Source organism: Moschus berezovskii, chromosome 5 (genome assembly GCF_049115385.1).
Source record: "Moschus berezovskii isolate FMDL1 chromosome 5, NW_MosBer_1.0, whole genome shotgun sequence".
Taxonomy (NCBI): Eukaryota; Metazoa; Chordata; class Mammalia; order Artiodactyla; family Moschidae; genus Moschus; species Moschus berezovskii.
The window spans coordinates 78,199,620-78,219,679 of record NC_142464.1 but is presented as its reverse complement, the minus strand read 5'-3'; the positions used below and the strand labels follow the sequence as shown (position 1 = coordinate 78,219,679).

Genomic DNA, 20,060 nt, shown 5'->3' with positions numbered 1-20,060 from the left:
ATAACTTTCCTTCCAAGGAGTAAGCGTCTTTAAATTTCATGGCTGCAGTCTAGTTTATCAAAGATATGTAGTAAGTAGAAAGGTAATTTCCATAATTCATTTGAATACAATGGAATTAAATATTAAAAAGATTGTAGACAATATTAAAATATTGCATCATTTTATTTTCTAAATCTGTCCCCTTTCTCCCAAGCAATAATTCTATTTTACTGTTTCAAAATATACATAGAATTAATGGTTTTTAAAATTTTCTGTTTTTTTCTTAACTAAAAATCAGAAGCCTGTTTCTCTTTCTTAAAAACTATATATTAAAAAAAAGTCTAATAGATTTTCTTACTTGAAAACTAGTTTTCAGATTTCAAAATTGTCCCTTTTCACAGAGTTGCTATATATTATGTCTTGATATAAAATAACCCGTGTTTTTATGACTGAAAAAAAATGTGTTGGCAAGCCTCTTGGGTTGACATTTTAAAATCACTATGTAAATCTACCTGAGAAGTTTTTTTTTTTAGGTAATATATGAGATATGAATAAATGTTCTTTCTATTACTTTTTCAATACCTGGTTCTAGTTGCTTGCAGTTTTAGTTGAGATGAACTGGAAGTTTTCTCAAGTTATTAGTCTTATTGTATAAAAATTTTTAATACTCAGTTAGTTAATTTTGACTTGTTTTATGTAAGATTCTGATTAAACTTATATTTTAAAATGTCACTAGTCTATATTTTAAAGCATTTGTGTAAAGTACTCTTTTAATAAATTTAAATTACCATGTTTTGAATTTTTACCAAAAACCCCCTGCTTTCATGACATGTATAAGAAGTGTTAGTGGCTTGTGTATATAAGAAAAAGATATGCAGAGGGAAAGGGACTAGAGCAGCAAGGGTGAATAATCGCTAATTCTCAATGTAATATTCTGTTGGCATTTCCTGTTATGAAATATAACCATTTGTTCTTTGGATCTCATGCTTTATGTTGGAAGGTGACATCATGTAAATATGGTTGTTGAGTTCAAGTCTGTGATTGGAAGATGCTAACTGAATGAAGTTTAACTATGTTTTTGAATTGAAGACATTCTTATCTTTAAATTGAACATATGGTTATTGCAATTGAAATCTAAACAGACCTGATGACTTTCTCTGATGATTTCCAACTTCCCTGGTGGCTCAGATGATAAAACATCTGCCTACAATGCGGGAGACCCGGGTTTGATCCCTGGGTTGGGAAGATCTCCTGGAGAAGGAAATGGCAATCCACTCCAGTATCCTTGCCTGGAAAATCCCATGGATGGAGGAGCCTGGTAGGTTACAGTCCATGGCGTCGCAAAGAGTCGGACACGACTGAGCGACTTCACTTCACTTCACTTCAAAGGGCAGTTAGTTATGAATGGATTGTGTGTATTCTGAGCCTTTTTAATTTCTTCTCCTTCAGGTCCTAGAGATAGGGTTGAAGAGGTAGGCAGTTACGTACCACATAGACCCTTTCACCGTTTCAAGACTTTTTAGTTGTTGCCTTAGCAGTACTTGTTACAATAGTGATTAAGTAAATATTCATGTAATTGTTCTATGACTATCTCTCTTGGTCAACAAAGCTCTGTGTGTCCAAGGACTACACTGCCATCAACTGCAGCACGGTGTTTAAAGAAATAAATGGAACTCACTGCAGTGTTAGATCTGAACCCATTTCATGTGAAAATTTGTTTTCATATATTTAATGTGTCAGAAGATGTTCTTGTGTAAAAATGTTCATCCTCTGCACAAAAGATCCCATCCCCTAAAAGTGTGACTTGTAATGAGCTGGATTAATTAGGAGAGCATTCTGGGAGTCATTTGTCTTCTTTATTTGTTGGCCATGAGGACAGACTTTTCTCTGATTTGTTCATGGGCTTGTGCTTAGCAGTAAGAACAGTCCCTTGCACAAAAACATGTGTTGAACCAATGGATTAATGAAAGTTAATGACACTCTTAACTCAATAATAAGAGAGCAAACAACTTAATAAAAATGAGCAAAGGATTTGAACAGACACTTCACCAAAAAAGATATAGGGTGGCAAATAGGCACATGAAAAGATGAACAACATTATTAGTCATTAAAAAATACAAATTAAAACCCCAGTAAGATGTTGTGAGATAACCTATTCAGTTCAGTTCAGTTCAGTTCAGTCGCTCAGTCGTGTCCGACTCTCCGCGACCCCATGAATCACAGCACGCCAGGCCTCCCTGTCCATCACCAACTCCCGGAGTACACTCAAACTCATGTCCACAGAGTCGGTGATGCCATCCAGCCATCTCATTCTCCGTCGTCCCCTTCTCCTCCCGCCCCCAACCTTTCCCAGCATCAGAGTCTTTTCCAGTGAGTCAACTCGTCTCATGAGGTGGCCAAAGTATTGCAGTTTCAGCTTTAGCATCAGTCCCTCCAATGAACATCCAGGATTGATCTCCTTTAGAATGGACTGGTTGGATCTCCTTGCAGTATAAGGGACTCTCAGGAGTCTTCTCCAACACCACAGTTCAAAAGCATCGATTCTTCGGCGATCAGCTTTCTTCACAGTCCAACTCTCACATCCATACATGACCACGGGAAAAACCATTGCCTTGACTAGACGGACCTTGGTCGGCAAAGTAATGTCTCTGCTTTTTAATATACTATCAAGGTTGGTCATAACTTTCCTTCCAAGGAGCAAGCGTCTTTTAATTTCATGGCTGCAATCAGCATCTGCAGTGATTTTGGAGCCCAAAAAAACAAAGTCTGACACTGTTTCCACTGTTTTTTCATCTATTTCCCATGAAGTGATGGGACCAGATGCCATGATCTTTGTTTTCTGAATGTTGAACTTCAAGCTAACCTTTTCACTCTCCTCTTTCACTTTCATCAAGAGGCTTTTGAGTTCCTCTTCACTTTCTGCCATAAGGGTAGTGTCATCTGCATATCTGAGGTTATTGATATTTCTCCCAGCAATCTTGATTCCAGCTTGTGCTTCTTCCAGCCCAGCGTTCCTCATGATGTACTCTGCATATAAGTTAAATAAGCAAGGTGACAATGTACAACCTTGACGCACTCCTTTTCCTATTTGGAACCAGTCTGTTGTTCCATGACCGGTTCTAACTGTTGCTTCCTGACCTGCATACAGGTTTCTCAAGAGGCAGGTCAGGTGGTCTGGGATTCCCATCTCTTTCAGAATGTTCCACAGTTTATTGTGATCCACACAGTCAAAGGCTTTGGCATAGTCAATGAAGCAGAAATAGATGTTTTTCTGAAACTCTCTTGCTTTCTCCATGATCCAGCGGATGTTGGCAATTTGATCTCTGGTGCCTCTGCCTTTTCTAAAACCTGCTTGAACATCTGGGAGTTCACGGTTTACATATTGCTGAAGCCTGGCTTGGAGAATTTTGAGCATGACTTTACTAGCGTGTGAGATGAGTGCAATTGTGCGGTAGTTTGAGCATTCTTTGGCATTGCCTTTCTTTGGGATTGGAATGAAGACTGACCTCTTCCAGTCCTGTGGCCACTGCTGAGTTTTCCAAATCTGCTGGCATATTGAGTGCAGCACTTTCACAGCATCATCTTTCAAGACTTGAAATAGCTCAACTGGAATTCCATCACCACCACTAGCTTTGTTCGTAGTGATGCTTTCTAAGGCCCACTTGACTTCACATTCCAAGATGTCTGGCTCTAGGTCAGTGATCACATTATCGTGACTATCTTGGTCGTGAAGATCTTTTTTGTACAGTTCTTCTGTGTATTCCTGCCACCTCTTCTTAATATCTTCTGCTTCTGTTAGGTCCATACCATTTCTGTCCTTTATCGAGCCCATCTTTGCATGAAAAGTTCCCTTGGAATCTCTAATTTTCTTGAAGAGGTCTCTTGTTTTTCCTATTCTGTTGTTTTCCTCTATTTCTTTGCATTGATCACTGAGGAAGGCTTTCTTATCTCTCCTTGCTATTCTTTGGAACTCTGCATTCAGATGCTTATATCTTTCCTTTTCTCCTTTGCTTTTCGCCTCTCTTCTTTTTACAGCTATTTGTAAGGCCTCCTCAGACAGCCATTTCGCTCTTTTGCATTTCTTTTCCATGGGGATGGTCTTGGTCCCTGTCTCCTGTACAATGTCACGAACCTCCGTCCAGAGTTCATCAGGCACTCTATCAATCAGATCTAGTCCTTTAAATCTATTTCTCACTTCCACTGCATAATCATAAGGGATTTGATTGAGGTCATATCTGAATGGTCTAGTGGTTTTCCCTACTTTCTTCAATTTAAGTCTGAACTTCGCAATAAGGAGTTCATGATCTGAGCCACAGTCAGCTCCTGGTCTTGTTTTCGCTAACTGTATACAGCTTCTCCATCTTTGGTTGCAAAGAATATAATCAATCTGATTTCGGTGTTGACCATCTGGTGATGTCCATGTGTAGAGTCTTCTCTTGTGTTGTTGGAAGAGGGTGTTTGCTATGACCAGTGCATTCTCTTGACAAAACTCTATTAGCCTTTGCCCTGCTTCATTCCGTGCTCCAAGGCCAAATTTGCCAGTTACTCCAGGTGTTTCTTGACTTCCTACTTTTGCATTCCAGTCCCCTATAATGAAAAGGACATCTTTTTTGGGTGTTAGTTCTAAAAGGTCTTGTAGGTCTTCATAGAACCGATTAACTTCGGCTTCTTCAGCATTACTGGTTGGGGCATAGGCCTGGATTACTGTAATATTGAATGGTTTGCCTTGGAAGCGAACAGAAATCATCCTGTCATTTTTAAGATTGCATCCAAGTACTGCATTTCGGACTCTTTTGTTTACCATGATGGCTACTCCATTTCTTCTAAGGGATTCCTGCCCACAGTAGTAGATATAATGGTTATCCGAGTTAAATTCACCCATTCCAGTCCATTTTAGTTCACTGATTCCTAGAATGTCTACGTTCACTCTTGCCATCTCCTGTTTGACCACTTCCAATTTGCCTTGATTCATGGACCTAACATTCCAGGTTCCTATACAATATTGCTCTTTACAGCACCAGACCTTGTTTCTATCATTGGTCACATCCACAACTGGGTATTGGTTTTGCTTTTGCTCCATCCCTTTATTCCTTCTATAGGTATTTCTCCACTGAGCTCCAGTAGCATACTGGGCACCTACCGACCTGGGGAATTCCTCATTCAGTATCCTATCATTTTGCCCTTTGTTACTGTTCACGGGGTTCTCAAGGCAAGTATACTGAAGTGGTTTGCCATTCCCTTCTCCAGGGGACCACATTCGGCTGTGGTCCATGTGATTAGATCAACTAGTTTCCTGTGATTATGATTTCAGTTTGTCTGCCCTCTGGTGCCCCCTAGCAATACCTACCGTCTTATTTCGGTTTCTCTTACCTTGGTCGTGGAAAATCTCTTCACAGCCGCTCCAGCAAAGTGCAGCTGCTGTACCTTACCTTGGACGAGGGGTATCTCCTCAAGGCCCCCCCTCCTGACCTTGAACGCGGAGTAGCTCCTCTCGGCCCTCCTGCGCCCGCGCAGCCACCGCCTGTTGGACGTTGGGTAGCTCCTCTCGGCCGCCGGCCCTGGCCTCAGGCGTGGGGTAGCTCCTCACGGCCGCACCTCTTTGCGCGTCGCGTCTGCGCCGCCGGGGCCGGCGTCTCTCGCGTCGCGTCTGCGCCGCCGGGGCCGGCGTCTCTCGCGTCGCGTCTGCGCCGCCGGGGCCGGCGTCTCTCGCGTCGCGTCTGCGCCGCCGGGGCCGGCGTCTCTCGCGTCGCGTCTGCGCCGCCGGGGCCGGCGTCTCTCGCGTCGCGTCTGCGCCGCCGGGGCCGGCGTCTCTCGCGTCGCGTCTGCGCCGCCGGGGCCGGCGTCTCTCGCGTCGCGTCTGCGCCGCCGGGGCCGGCGTCTCTCGCGTCGCGTCTGCGCCGCCGGCCCCGGCGTCTCTCGCGTCGCGTCTGCGCCGCCGGCCCCGGCGTCTCTCGCGTCGCGTCTGCGCCGCCGGCCCCGGCGTCTCTCGCGTCGCGTCTGCGCCGCCGGCCCCGGCGTCTCTCGCGTCGCGTCTGCGCCGCCGGCCCCGGCGTCTCTCGCGTCGCGTCTGCGCCGCCGGCCCCGGCGTCTCTCGCGTCGCGTCTGCGCCGCCGGCCCCGGCGTCTCTCGCGTCGCGTCTGCGCCGCCGGCCCCGGCGTCTCTCGCGTCGCGTCTGCGCCGCCGGCCCCGGCGTCTCTCGCGTCGCGTCTGCGCCGCCGGCCCCGGCGTCTCTCGCGTCGCGTCTGCGCCGCCGGCCCCGGCGTCTCTCGCGTGGCTAAAACCAAAATACCTGGCAATACCAAGGCTATTGAGGATGTAAGGCAATAGAACTCTCATTTGTCACTAGTAGGACAGCTCACTTTGGAAATTAGTTTGTGAGTTTCTTATAAAGTTAAGCATACATTTAGCATATGACCCAGCAACCTAGTAATTTACTTAACGAAAAAACTGAAATTGTATGTCCACAGACATATGTACATAAAATACTGTATGAAGATGTTTGTGAAGTTTTTATTCATAATTTCTAAAAACTGGAAGCAACCCAAATGATCATGAACTAGTGAATGAATAAGTTTAAACAAACTATGGTTCATACAACAGATTACTACTCAACAAGAAAATAGAGCAAACTACTGATACAAGCAACAACATGAATGAACACCAAATACCTTATGCTCAAGTAAAAGAAGCTAGACTCAAAATGCTATGTGGTATATGATTCCATTTATAGAACATTCTGGAAAGGAATAGCTATGGGACAGAAACCAGATAAACACAGACAAGTGTTCACCAAGGACTGGGGATGGGAAAAGAGAATTGACTACAAAAGGGGAACTTTGGGGGTTAAAGGAAATAATCTATCTTGATTGTGATTGTGTTTTTGTCAAAATTCATAGATCTATTTTGAGAACACCCTGAACCAGAAAAGAGTGAATTTTACTGTATGTAAATTATACCTTAATCAAGCCAACTTAAAACCAAGCAAAGAAGGGATTAATGAGGCGCTTTGTTAGTACTTAAGCTAGCAAATGGTTAGCTTGCTGCTTCAGAATCAGAAATGAACTATGCTTTACCAAGGGACCAAAGAAACTAGTGAGACTCAGCTCTGTACTATTCATTTCCGCTGTTCTTCCCCCTCCCCGCCAACTGTTCTTATTGTTTGAAAATGAAAGTTGATCAGTCATGCCTGACTGTTTGTGACCCCATGGACTATACAAGTCCATGGAATTCTCCAGGCCAGAATACTGGAGTGGGTAGCCTTTCCCTTCTCCAGGGGATCTTCCCAACCCAGGGATCAAACCCAGGTCTCCCTCATTGAAGGTAAACTCTTTACCAGCTGAGCCACAAGGGAAGCCCAAGAATTCTGGAGTGGGTAGCCTGTCCCTTCTCCAGCGGACCTTCCCAATCCAGGAATTGAACCAGGGACTTCTGCATCGCAGGCAGATTCTTTACCAACTGAGCTATCAGAGAAGCCCCATATAAGTGGGTAATACGGCACTTTAGAATCCTTAATCTCTTCAAAATATGCAATGAAAAGGTAGAGTATATTACAGACTTGTAAGTTTCTTGTGACAAGGTCTTTATTTTTTGTGTATTATAATCTGTAGCAAAACCACTAATTGACAAATGCCATTTAGCACCATATGAGACACTGAACTCTCACTTGTTTGCTACCCCATAGAGTTGCTGGGAAAATCAGAAGAGGGCATGTGCTAAATAAATACAGGTAGTTTTGTTGCCAAATATTAACAAACCTAGGCATAGCAAACAAACCTAGATTTTAGGCCTCAGAGGGTAAACCAGGAAGACAGCGTGGCTGAAATGTACAGGAAGATTTACTGGCCTTGGTTTGTGTTTGGCTCCATTGCACTCTTCTTGCCCAGTGAGGAGAAACTGGTGTTCTGGAGTTCTGCCCATTGCATTGATGAATGGCAGGGATGAGATCTGACAGAATGGGAAGTGACTAAATGGAAGGAGTGCTATTTAGGAAAAAGTTGGATTTAGAGGTCTGAAAGACTGAATCTTCAACAGGGTTTGTTTGTGTTTTTGGTACTCCAGGCTTTAATGAGGTGAGAGTCTTGTTCTAGATCTAGGTGACCGTGGTAGTAAATGTGCTATCACCCATATGAAACCCTTTCTTTTGAAATCTCATCTTCCAGGGTTTTTTCCACTCTGGTTCTCCATATATTTTTGTTCCAACAGCAGTCTGCTTTTATGCTTAAGGATATTGTCATAAACCCATTGATATCAGTGATAAAGTTTTAGCTATAGTCCTAACAGAGTTCTCCTTTGCTTTAGATACATAACCTTGCCTTTTTGGCTCTTAGATTGCTATATCGTATGTCTTGGAGAGGTACTCCATGTTGAGCTCAAGAAATATTTATTCATAAGACTTTATTTGCGAACTCATTTATGGGGTATTGTAGAGTTATGAAATGAATCCTGCTAGCGATATGGCTTTGGCCAGACCACTTAACATCTGTTTTCTTGCTTGCAAAATGCAGTTGGTAGTTTCAACTTTGCTGTTGTCACCATGTTGTTTTAAGAGTCACAAAAGCGGAAGCTTGCAATTGACTCTGAAGTTTTGTGCTGATGGGATACAGTGAAGAACAGGGAATCCTGGCGTGCTGCAGTCGATGGGTCACAAAGAGTCAGACACGACTGAGCAACTGAACAACATCAACCAGGCAGTAGTATTATTAATGGCACGCTCCTCTTTATTTTTACCGCTCCCAGAAGAGGGTACAATGATAAATTGTTTGTTTTTCCAGGGAGAGTCACTCCGGGGCAGCTCATGTCCTATATTCAGCTCTTCAAGAACAACCTCAAATCTCTAGGGAATCACTGTGGGCTCCTACAACTTGGGCTGGCCACTGTTCAAACTCTGAAACACCCACAGACTGCCAAGTGGGACAACTTTCTGGCTTTTGAAAGGCTCCTTCTCCAGGTATGTTGCTCTGGGAGCTTCTTGGGATATTAATAATTAAAGCTTTTACTTCCAGGGAAAAATTTAATATTTATTATAATCTGAGTAATAAATCATGTTGTTGACATGTGCCCTATATCGTATTCTGTAAGTGCCCCCAATTTAAAATGCAAGTAGCAGCTTTTTCTATAGCTACTTTTTTTTTTGACAGTAATGTCTTTGGCTTCTCACTCAATACTTATATAAATGTTTTTTTGAGTATTTAAACTTTGAAAACCTCTTTTCGATTTTATGCCATTTGGACCTTTCTTAATCTTCATGGTATCTTTATTCAATCCTTGCTACTTTTCCTGTAGAATATGCTACTTTTTACACTTCTTCTGACAATAGTTTCTAATCCTTAACAACATATAATAACGTGTGGCTTAAAATGATGTTTAGGAACAGATGAAAGGGAGGCAAACTCCCTTTGTAGTTTTATGAAGAGATATGTTCATGGGGTATGGCCTTTTCATTATTGTTAAAATATTTGCATAGGATACTTTAAAAAGCATGTATTTTTAAAATTATAAGGTATTTTGAAACACAAAATATCATGACTAGATATTTATGTATTTTATACATAGATTCAATATAATTTAGTAATTTTTTATATTTATATGCTTTTTCATTAAAGAAATAAAACTAGAGGTAAAGAAGCATCTCTGATACTTAACCCTTTCTATGCTCTGATTCTCCTTTTTCCTTTCCTTTGGTAATCAGAAGCTTGATTCCTTGTTTCTATATATTTATTAAAAACTTATTTTTCCATAAATAATACAGAGTATTGTGCTACGGGTTTTACTTTTTATGTAAGTGATTTCATATTATAAATATACCTGAACAACCTGTTTTTCCCTCTCAGCATTCTGTTTTTAAGATAATCCAAATTGACATATACAGATTTAATTGTATGAATATTCATCAGTTTATCCAGTCCATATTGATGTATAGCTAGACTGTTGCATATTTGTGTGTGTGTGTGGTTAGAAAGAATGAGATGAATATCCTGGAACTTATCTTCTGGTTTACATGTGAGAGAGCGTCTCTAGGGCACATCCTTGGAGAGGATTGTTAAATGTGTTGACCGTGAATATTGATGAGTTTAAAAAATATCTGTGACCAAACTGACCGCTGGATTTTTCATGGGTATTTTATTGATTCTAATACCATATGTAAATTGAATTATCTAATTGCTTTACTGATATATTGGAATACTCTTGACTTTTGATTGGTGATCACACATCCAACAGCCTTGCATTTTGTATTTACATTTGTTATCCAATTTTTTAAAAAAAACTGTTCGTTGGAGGATAATTGCTTTTCAATGTTGTGTCAGTTTCTGCCATACAGCGATGTGAATCAGTAATAAGCACACGGGCTGCCGTCTGTGGGGTCGCACAGAGTCGGACATGACTGAAGTGACTTAGCAGCAGCAGCATTCATATGTCCCCTTCCTCTTGAATCGCCCTCCAACTTCCTACCTCCCACCCCATCCTACCCCTCTAGGCTGTTACAGAGCGCTGGGTTGAGCTTGTTTTCCTGTTTCTTGCTGTGTCATTGATTCTCCTGTATTTCCTCTGCAGGCAGTAATATCTGTAACTAATAACAGTTTTGTTTCTTCCTTTCCACATGTGATAGCACTTTCTTTTTTTTTTTTTTAATTGGAGGCCAATTACTTTACAATATTGTAGTGGTTTTTGCCATACATTGACATGAATCCGCCATGGGTGTACACATGTTCCCCATCCTGAACCCCCTCCCACCTCCCTACCCATCCCATCCCTCAGGGTTATCCCAGTGTGATAGCACTTTCTTAGTGCACTGACCAGGCATACTAAAACTTGCAATGAAAATAGGTGTTTTCATCTTATTCCTGACTATAAAGAAAATGTTCTAAAGTTTTACTGTTAAATATTTTTTGTTTTTAAGTTTCTTCTTAGTTATATTTTGCTGAGTAATTGTTATTGCTATTTTTGTCATGCGTAAGTATTGAATTTCACTTAATGCAGTCTGAATTTTTAGATGTATATATATGTGGGCTTCCTAGGTGGCACTAGTGGTAAAGAACCCGCTTGCCAATGCAGGAGACAGAAGAGATACAGGTTTGATCCCTGGTTGGGAAGATCCTCTGGAGGAGGACATGGCAACCAACTCTAGTATTCTTGCCTGGAAAATCCCTGTGGACTGAGGTACCTGGTAGGCTGCAGAGTCAAACATGACTGCGTGCAGACACACGTGCAGCTGGGTTTACTATGGTAAACCCTATGAAGAATTCATAACCTGTAAAGAATTATTTTGGTAGCCTATGAAGAATTATTTTTTTATATTCTAGCAATAAAGTTTGATTTAGCTTCCTCAATTAAATGGGAATAAAGTACCTACATCACAGTGTTATCATCAGGATTGAATGAGATTGCAAATGTATATCACTAAGTTATACTGCTTAACATATAGTAAATGCTCAGGAAGTACTCGTCATTATTCTTTTAGCTGAGCCAGAAATATTGCAGATTCCTGCCAGTTTACTTTATGTAAATAATGGTTTTAATATATTCTCACCTAGATTTTGTTTTTCTAAATTAAAATTTATTAAGGAATAATGAGACTGTTACATAGAAATATGTTACCATCTTTTTTACTTACTATTTGATAATGTTTAACAGTATTTTTCTTTAAATCCAGATTTAAATGCCGTTGTTTCTACACTGTATGTCTGATGTTATGCGAATTGTTTCAAAGAAAAAATTTTATTGATCATAACTTGGTGGTGGTTATGAAATGATCACAAAGTGTATAGCAGAGGAAGCATCTGTGTTTATGCTTTCTGAAAAGCATACTTTATAAATATGTATGTAATATCTATCTTCAGTTATTTTTTATGTAAGAATTTACATTTCTAAATAAAATAAAATCCAATTTGGAAAATGGCTTTTAAATAAAATGTAAATGATTTATAGAGCCACTCAAGATTTCCCAGGTAAATGCTGCTTTAGTTTTAAATGTTCTCATCTTTGTAGTGAAAAGTAGGCATGACGTCTTGTCAGTTGCCAAAGTAGTTTTTAATAGGAAAAATTAGTTTTCTTTATGAGATACTAAATTTCAGAGTATCTGTTCTGTAACAGATCAAGTTTAACTAAACTAAATGACAGTATGTCTGCTTGTCCTATAGCAAATTGATGGGTTTTACCTTCTCAGTCCTCTAGTGCTTCTGTTAGGTCCCCCAGCCAGATAGCTAGGCTTGGAAATGTAATGGCTCACTTTAGGTCTGTTCCTGACTTTGCCAACACCCTGGGAGGTCCTGACTTGTCACTTGCAAAGTGCTGGCAACATTATTTCGATAAAGTGTGAGGAAGGAAGCAGAAGATGGTGATCCCTAAAGTCAGGCAGGAGTGTTGTTGACATTTATAGAGATTTTTCATAGGATTTTTCCTGAGAAGAAAAATTGTGGAGCATGCTTAAAAGAAAACCTCTTGTTTCTTTACTTTCTACTCTGAACACTTCTGATACCAAATGTGTAGGAGTTTTTCCCACACCAGGCAATCCTCCAACTCACTCCTGGGTGTCATACCCACTGGAGGGTGTTCTGTAATTCAATTATGACTGACTAAATGGAGTAGCACAGACCCCACAGGTTATGGGCTCAGTCCCACAAGACTGCTCCCCACTATAGACATCAATTACAAGTCTGGTCCTCTGATACTTCTGACCAGCCCATTATCAATCAGGGTTCCCATGCCCCACCCCCACCTCCTTGGGGTCCATAATTTGTTATAATGGCTCACAAAACTCAAGGAAAGATTTATTTATGTTTACTGGGTCATTAGAGCTCAGGTAAGGTCCAAAAGGGTCCTGAGAGCAGGAGCTTCTGTTCCCATGGAGCTGGGGTGTCCTACCCTCCCAGCCCATGGGTGTGTTTACCAACGCAAAAGCTCTGTGAATTCTATACTCTAGGGATTTTTATGGAGGCTTCATCTCGTAGGCATGATTAATAAGTCAGTCTCTAGCTCTTCTCCCCTCCCTGGAGGATGGGGGATGGGTATATAACTGAAAGTCCAAGCTTCTACTCTTGGCTTGGCCTTTCTGGTGACGGCCCCTGTCCAGGAGCTACGCAGGAGCCCACCAGTAACCCCCCCCCCACCCAATTAGAACAAAATATGCCCGTATCACCCAGGAAATTCCTAGAGATTTAGGAGTTCTGTGTGCCAGGAATCAGGGTCCAAGACTAAATATTGGAAACAAAGATATTCCTGGCACCCCTGATGATCAGGAAATTACAAGGGTTTATGTGCCTGGAACTTTGGGCAGAGACCAAATATGTGTTTTTAACTGCGAAGGCAAGTTATTAGGAGGAAACACCCCACCCCTCCACAGATTTCCACAAGGAGAGGTTCTTCCTAGGCATGCTCTTGGTCTGTTTCTGACCCTTTATTCCCTCCTTTCTTAGGGAGAGGGGGTTTTATCCAGTAAGCAAGTTCAGGACAAGTGAATAGGCTCAGCTCTCTTTTCTCCTCCTGGGAGGTGTCCTGCCTGTGGAGGGCACTGTGAGGCTTAGCTGTTTCAGAGTCAGAATCTGCCCTCATTGGCTGGCAGATTCTTTTTCTACCCTTCTTATTCTTTATTCTGGTAGCTTGGTTATTTTGAATGAAATGTCAAATATTGGGGAGAAAAGGTTAAATAGGGATTTATCAGTTTTTTGTTGTTGTTGATCAACATGTTCTTTTTTTTAAAGAGTTGAGATACAGTGTAGGTACCATACACATTCACCCATTTAAAGTGTACAACTCACTGGTTGTCAGTATATTTACAGATATGTGCAGCCACCACCACAGTCAATTTTAGAACACTTTTGTCACCCCAACACAAAGACCCATATGCCTTAACTATCATCCCCCTTTCTCACCAGAGTCTTCTTCTCTCAGTCCTGGCAACCTCTGATGCTGTTTCTGTCTCTGTAGATTTCCATTCTGGATATTTCATACTGCGTAAATTATATTTTTTGGTGACTGGCTTCTTTCACGTATGATGTTTTTAAAGTTAATCCATGTTATAGCGTATATCAGAACTTTATTCCCTTTGATGACCAAATAACATGTTGTATTTTTCAATTGAAGTAGAGTTGATTTGGGCTTCCTCGGTGGCTTAGATGGTAAAGAATCCCCCTGCAATGTGGGAGACCTGGGATCAATCTCTGGGTTGGGAAGGTCCCCTGGAGGACCCCACTCCAGTATTCTTGCCTGGAGAATCCCCATGGACAGAGGAGCCTGGTGGGCTACAGTCCAGGGGTTGCAAAGAGTCAGACACGACTGAGTGACTAAGCACACAGCATATAGTTGATTTACAATATTGTATTAGTTTCAGGTGTGCAACAAAGTGATTCAGTTATACATATACCTATATATATTTCTGATTCTTTTTCATTATAAGTAATTACAAGATATTGAATAAGTTCTCTAGGCTATACAGTAAATCTTTATTGTTTATCAATTTTATATGTGGTGGTGTTTTTTAGTGGCTAAGTCATGTCTTTTTTTTTGTAGTTGTCAATATACACATAGGTATCATGATTTATTTTTCATTTATATTTATGGAGGAGAAAGACATTCACACTCTTAATTTTTTTAAATGAGTGGAGTTATCATTTGACAACTAGTATCTATGTGTATTTTATACATTTTTATAATTATTAATCTGTTCAATGCTATTATTATCCTTAAGTAGACTGAATACATATACTTCACACCTGAAAATTTTGTCATTTATATCTTTGGAGTTGTACACAAAGAGAGGTAGGGATGAACATAAAACAGAAGAAAACTTTTTTATGACTGAACTGAAAATAGTGAAAGTCATTTTCCATGCTGAAAAGAAAAGGGGCATATTTGGCTTGAAGAATACTGTCATTTCTATTGATTCTAAGAAATCCTTTGTTTCACATTTCTGAAATTGGGATGCATCTTGGAATCAGTGGCATTTCTCAGTTTAAGCGCAGTATTTCTTTTTTTTTCCCTTGCTGCTGCTGCTGCTACTAAGTCGCTTCAGTCGTGTCCGACTCTATGCGACCCCATAGATGGAAGCTCACCAGGCTCCTCTGTCCCTGGGATTCTCCAGGCAAGAATACTGGAGTGGGTTGCCATTTCCTTCTCCCTTGCTAGGGTACATCAAATAGTGGTGTGTGTTACAGTCAGTTGTGTCGTAGAGTCAACAAACTTGGGTTTTGAAGGTAGAAAGTCAATGAAAATTTCCCCAGACCTTGGGTCTGACTTGGTACCATTCTTACTGCTCTTTTGGCAAAGCCGTTATGTTAAAATTGTGACATTTGAGTGGCAGCTTGCCTTCACTGGTCATGAAAAGTGAAAGAAAGTGAAAGTCACTCAGTCGTGTCCAACTCTTTGTGACCCCATGAACTATACAGTCCATGGAATTCTCCAGGCCAGAATACTGGAGTGAGTAGCCTTTCCCATCCCCAGGGGTTCTTCCCAGTCCAGGGATTGAACCCAAATCTTCCACCTTGCAGGAGGATTCGTTACCAGCTGAGCCACAAGGGAAGCTCAGGAATACTGGAGGGGTAGCCTATCCCTTCTCCAGTGGATCTTCCCGACCCACGAATCGAACTGGGGTCTCCTGCATTGCAGGTGGATTCTTTACCAGCTGAGCTATCAGGGAAGCCCGATCATGAGTTTGATAGAAAGATTTGTCACTTGGAGTAGTTATCTCACTGTAGTACCTTTCATAAGTTAAGTTGGTCTTTCTTTTATGCAAATTTGTGACTATTAGACAATGCTGCGAATACATCATGATAGTTTAAGCAGTACTGAACTTTCTCCTAAACTGCTCTCAGACCAAGGAATAGATGCTTTGGGAAAGATCTCTTGGCTGGTGTTACCAAATCCTTAGGTTAAGATTTTTATGAGTGGATTACTGATAGCTTAAGAATGTGACTTAGCTTGGATCCCTAAATATAAGTTGTGTGATATTTGAAATATATATTAATTTACGGTAATAATGTACAAATATTTGATTATTAAATTTGCTTATTTTTAACCTGTTTTGTGTATGTTGTTGTGCAGTTGTTAAGTCGTGTCTGACTCTTTGTGACCCCATGGACTGTAGCACACCAGGCTTGCCTGTCCTTCAATATCTCCTTAAGTTTGTTCAAACTCATGTCCATTGAGTCAGTGATGCCATCCAACCATCTCATCCTCTGTTTCCCCCTTCGCGTCATGCCCTCAGTCTTTCCCAGCATCAGGATCTTTTCCAATGAGTTAGCTCTTTGCATCAGGTGGCCAAAGTATTGGAGCCTCAACTTCAGCCTCAGTCCTTTCAATGAATATTCAGGGTTGGTTTCCTTAAGGATTGACTGGTTTGATCTCCTTGTGGGCCAAGGGATTCTCAAGACTCTTCTCCAGCACCACAATTTGAAATCATCAATTCTTTGGTGCTCAGCCTTCTCATTTTAATTAAAATAAAATGTGTAAGACATTTTATTTACAGCTGCCAATTTCTCATCGGGAGCTAAAAGTTAGAACCGCCACCGCCGCCACCAAGTCACTTCAGTCGTGTCCGACTCTGTGTGACCCCATAGATGGAAGCCCACCAGGCTCCCCCGTCCCTGGGATTCTCCAGGCAAGAACACCGGAGTGGGTTGCCATTTCCTTCTCCAATGTGTGAAAGTGAAAAGTGAAAGTGAAGTCGCTCAGTCGTGTCCAACCCTCAGCGACCCCACGGACTGCAGCCTACCAGGCTCCTCCATCCATGGGATTTTCCAGGCAATAGTACTGGAGTGGCTTGCCATTGCCTTCTCCGTTAGTTAGAACAGTATACCTGAAATCAGTTAGTTTTATTTAAGAAATATATGTACCCAGAAACACTATTTAGAACAAGTGAAAATAAAACAAAAAAGTCTTTTAAATAAAAAGGCTATACTATCTCTCAACTTCTGTAACCATTTGTTTTGTTTTTCATCTCTTCTCTGTATGGTCCCAGGCTCTCTTTCTTTCTTGTTTTGGAGTGTTCCATATTATTGCTAGATATTAAATATTAATCCTAGGAGTAGAATCATAGATCTCCTCTTCCTAAGCGTGAACACATGCATGCATACACACACACATACAAACACACACATGTTCTTTCATCCTGTCCCGTGTATAGCAGGCCTAAATAAAGAAAACTAGAGCTAAAGCAACTTGATTCTGATAAATAGGGAGCCTTGGGGCTTTAACAATTGTTAATCTCTCTTATTTGAATGTTCTTTTCCAGCTCTTCTCATGGCTGGTCAGATTAAAACTGAAATGCCATTTCCTCAGGGAAGCCTTCCCTGCATAGCTTTTCCCTGAGAAGTTCCAAAACTTTGGAGCTTCAGGATCAGTCCTTCCAATGAATATTCAGGATTGACTTCCTTTAAGATTGACTGGTGTGATCTCCTTGCTGTCCAAGGGACTCTTAAGAGTCTTCTCCAGCACCATGATTCAAAAGCATCATTTCTTTGATGCTCAACCTTCTTCATGGTTCAACTCTCATATCCGTACATAACTACTGGAAAAACCATTGCTTTGACTATATGGACCTTTGTCACCAAAGTGATGCTTCTGCTTTTTAATATGCTATCTTGGTTTGTCATAGCTTTCCTTCCAAGGAGCAAGCATCTTAATTTCATGGCAGCAGTCACCATCTGCAATGATTTTGGAGCCCAAGAAAATCAGCCCAAGCCTGTTTCCATTTTCCCCCTTCTATTTGCCATGAATTAATGAGATCAGATGCCATCATCTTAGTTTTTTGAATGTTGAATTTTAAGCCAGCTTTTTCACTCTCCTCTATCATCCTCATCAAGAGGCTCTTTAGTTCCCCTTCACTTTCTGCCATTAGACTGGTATCATCTGCATCTCTGAGGTTGTTGGTATTTCTCCTGGCAGTTTTGATTCCAGCTTGTGATTCATCCAGCTTGGCATTTCACGTGATGTACTCTGCATATAAATTCAATAAGCAAGGAGACAGTATACAGCCTTGATGTACTCCTTTCCCAATTTTGAACCAGTCCACTTTTCCATGTCTGGTTCTAATTGTTGCTTCTTGATCTGCATATAGATTTCTCCGGAGACAGGTAAGGTAATCTGATATTCCCATTTCTTGATTGGCTTGCAGTAAATGGATAAAGATTTGAGTGGTTTACCTGAGTCTTAAATGATATCTTTCCCTATGGCCTTTAGGACAGAGGCTTCTTAATGTTCCCACCACCTAGTGTCACCTTTTTACATACATATTATGTGACAGTGATTTGCAGTTAGCCTACCAGCTTAATGTGACCAAGTTCTCCTGAGTGAGAAATGAGTAGGATTATGTGGGCCACTTTCAGGCTATGCAGTGAAAGGACAGGTATGTGCTTTTCCTACACTTTCTTTGTGTTGAAATATAAGAATAGGATGTGGCTGACTTGAATTATGAGAGGGAGTTGCTGTGTTGAAGATATTTAATGGAAAGATGGAAGAACCATAACTGGTTCGCTGAAGATGGTGTAAACACCATAACAGCCCTGGACTCCTGACCTGGTCTTCATGTGAGTGAGAAATATATTCCTATTTTGTTTAAGCCACTGCAGTTTTGAGTTTCAGTGATAGCGGCCAAGCATTCTAATTAACATGGCCATCTTTCACTATAATTTTCATCACAGAAGTCTGTGCTGTGAGTCTTGTAATTCTGATCGTTTATGATCTCATGGGGAAGTGATCACCATAGTGGAGTATCTTGATATTTGTATTCTTAAACATCCCTAGATTCTGAGTTATTTGGAAATAGTGTAGGAGATTTAACTTATTTTTATGAAACACTAAGTTGTTAGAGTTTAAATTTTTTTCCACAGAAATTTATGGGTAAATTTCCAGATGAAAGACATTTGTAATTAAAGAGATCTGAGTAGCCTAAAATGTTGGTTCTTTAGGGGCTCATGTAATTAGACTCTTAAATTAACTCAAAAGACCTCTATTCCTCTTTCTCCCCACAGTTCAGAACACCTGGGGAGACACTGCCTCATCTGTAGATAGAATAAACGTTACTGGTCCTCAGAAATATAAACCGTCTCTTCATCACTTTCCACCTCCTCCAGGGAAGCTCTGCCCTCTAGTTCCTTGCCAAGAGAGGTGTCACTTCCAGATGGTGGAGGGAAAAACCCAAGCGCATTTTCCAAAAGAAAATATTCTGTTCCATTTCATATAATAACAATCTATTGAACACATGCTGTTTGCCAGATAGTGAAGTTATAAAACCAAAGCGTATATGGTTTCTTGGATGAGTGTTCAGTTTATTCTGTCATGTGGATTAGATGTCAGTACTTAGTACCATTTGTGCTGTTTTCAGGGATACAGGACCGAGTAGGATTTCCTGACCTGGTCCGAGTACCTGAGTACTGGATTTATAGTATTTTAAAAACAAATTTCTTGAACTGCTGATTTAACCTTGAGGATTGTATAGCGAGGTTGGACAAGTTATGAACTTGACCATGGTCCTACCTAGAGTCAGAACCAGGTTAAAACCCAGATATGCCTGATACTGAAGCCATGCCCTTCACTGCTGTGTAGTGCTGGAATATTTATCCTGGGGCAAGGCCTCAAGTGACCGTTGCCCACTTTCTTCTCATACTCCACTCAGGCTTATTCTCAGGCATTAGTATAAAAAAGTTTTCAAAACACAATAAGGTCTACATAATTCATTAACTAAGAACACAATAAGGTCTACATAATTCATTAAGATTTCAGTTTATATCATTTAAATTGATGTTTCTCTGTGAATACTGAGATCATTTAAATGTATTTTTCACTACTTTGTTTGTTATTGATACATCTATAAATTTGGCATCCAGGTTAGAATTTCATCTTGAGCTTTGCTCCTCAGCAAGCCTTTTTTTTTTTGAAACTGCATGAGACTGAAACATTTCTCTGTAAGGATACAATGTCTCTATTTCACTTTTATCCCACAGAATATTTTATTTTAATCTGGTTCTTCTCTGCTTTCACATTAAGGTATTATGTTTTTGAATAATAAAAGAGAAAGACACATGGAAAATAGAAAAATACCCATGAACTTTTTGTTCCTTTGCCCAGGGAGGGCACATTGCCAGGTTTTG

The 20,060-nt window shown here is 40.8% G+C and overlaps 1 protein-coding gene across 3 annotated transcripts in view; it reads left to right on the top strand.

Moving 5' to 3' along the window:
* SCFD2 (sec1 family domain containing 2) overlaps positions 1-20,060 on the top strand; it is a 416,000-nt gene that overhangs the window by 65,544 nt on the left and 330,396 nt on the right. For all 3 annotated transcript variants that reach the window (XM_088836334.1, XM_055434867.2, XM_088836335.1), the window contains exon 4: positions 8,751-8,926. In XM_088836334.1, the coding sequence (XP_088692460.1) occupies positions 8,751-8,926 (176 nt within the window). The remainder of the gene's footprint in view (positions 1-8,750; positions 8,927-20,060) is intronic.